General features: G+C 48.0%; 1 protein-coding gene across 1 annotated transcript; it reads left to right on the plus strand.

Moving 5' to 3' along the window:
- Positions 1-215: 215 nt before the first annotated feature.
- Positions 216-1,151, plus strand: OR5AU1 (olfactory receptor family 5 subfamily AU member 1; the record flags this gene model as incomplete). The annotated part of the gene is made up of 1 exon (XM_081292364.1): positions 216-1,151. One exon carries the CDS (start codon positions 216-218, stop codon positions 1,149-1,151), a length of 936 nt encoding a protein of 311 aa, XP_081148490.1.
- Between the last annotated feature and the right edge of the window lie 335 nt (positions 1,152-1,486).

The following is a 1,486-nucleotide window of genomic DNA, read 5'->3' on the forward strand; positions in this document are numbered from 1 at the left end:
TACAACCAATCCCATAGAGAAGACCCCCATCTATGACAGAGTCCTATCTGCAAAGTCAGATTTCTTCAGAAAGACTAATCTCAAGAAGGTGGTCCTTTGGGCAGAACTAAACCCAGTAAGAGCCCCTGGGCGTTCACGAAGACACGAAGTAGTGCCCACCCTTGTGGTGCTTCCTGGAGCACAATCCCACGCTCACTTCAGAGCACTGGAAAAACATGGAAGGGAGAAACCTGAGCCGAGGGACTGAGTTTGAGCTCTTGGGTCTCACCAGTGACCCCCAGCTCCAGAAGCTGCTCTTTGTGGTGTTCCTGGGGATCTACACCATCACTCTATTGGGGAACTTGGTCATGTTCCTCCTGATCCATGTGAGTGCCACCCTGCACACGCCCATGTACTCCCTCCTGAAGAGCCTTTCCTTTTTGGATTTCTGCTATTCCTCCACAGTTGTCCCCCAGACCCTGGTGAACTTCTTGGTCAAGAGAAGGGTGATCTCCTATCTGGGCTGCATGGCTCAGATGTTCTTCTATGCGGGTTTCGCCACCAGCGAGTGCTATCTCATCGCAGCCATGGCCTATGACCGCTATGCCGCTATTTGTAACCCCCTGCTCTACCCAACCATCGTGTCTCCTGAGGTCTGTGCCTCTCTGATTGTGGGCTCCTACAGTGTCGGGTTTCTTAATTCTCTTATCCACACAAGCTGTATCTTCAGTCTGAAATTCTGTGGTGCTCACGTGGTCACTCACTTCTTCTGTGATGGACCACCCATCCTGTCCCTGTCCTGTGTGGACACTTCACTGTGTGAGATCCTGCTCTTCATTTTTGCAGGTTTCAACCTTTTGAGCTGCACTCTCACCATCTTGATCTCCTACATCTTAATCCTCATCACCATCCTGAGAATGAGCTCAGCCCAGGGCAGGTTCAAGGCATTTTCCACCTGTGCTTCCCACCTCACTGCCGTCTGCCTCTTCTTTGGCACAACACTTTTTATGTACCTGCGTCCCAGGTCCAGCTACTCGCTGACCCAGGACCGCACAGTTGCTGTGATCTACACGGTGGTGATCCCGATGCTGAACCCATTAATTTATTCTTTGAGGAACAAGGATGTAAAGGAGGCCTTAAGAAAGGTTTGGAGCAGGAAAACAATGGAATGATCTTCTCAACTCACTGCCACGTGTCTTCGGAAAGCAGAGGGAACTTACTGTATGTGGTGCTTCCTGGGCACAGTACCTGCCTCAGAAAGAATAGATGGTGTCTTAGACACTAAGTGGGAAGGGACTGTTTGTTTGTTGCACGACTAGACCCACTGGCAAAATGTAGTTATGCTTTTGTTCTGATGCTTCCTTTATATTTCAAGGTTTCTGAATATAGATCACAAATGAATATAGACATTTGTACTCTTCATAATAAAGTTATTCCTTAACTAACTGGAAGATATTGGCTCCTTGAGGAAAACTTTCCTATTCTTTACAATCTTCACCTCATAAAA

This window comes from Spermophilus citellus (genome assembly GCF_964194105.1).
Source record: "Spermophilus citellus genome assembly, chromosome: 4".
Taxonomy (NCBI): Eukaryota; Metazoa; Chordata; class Mammalia; order Rodentia; family Sciuridae; genus Spermophilus; species Spermophilus citellus.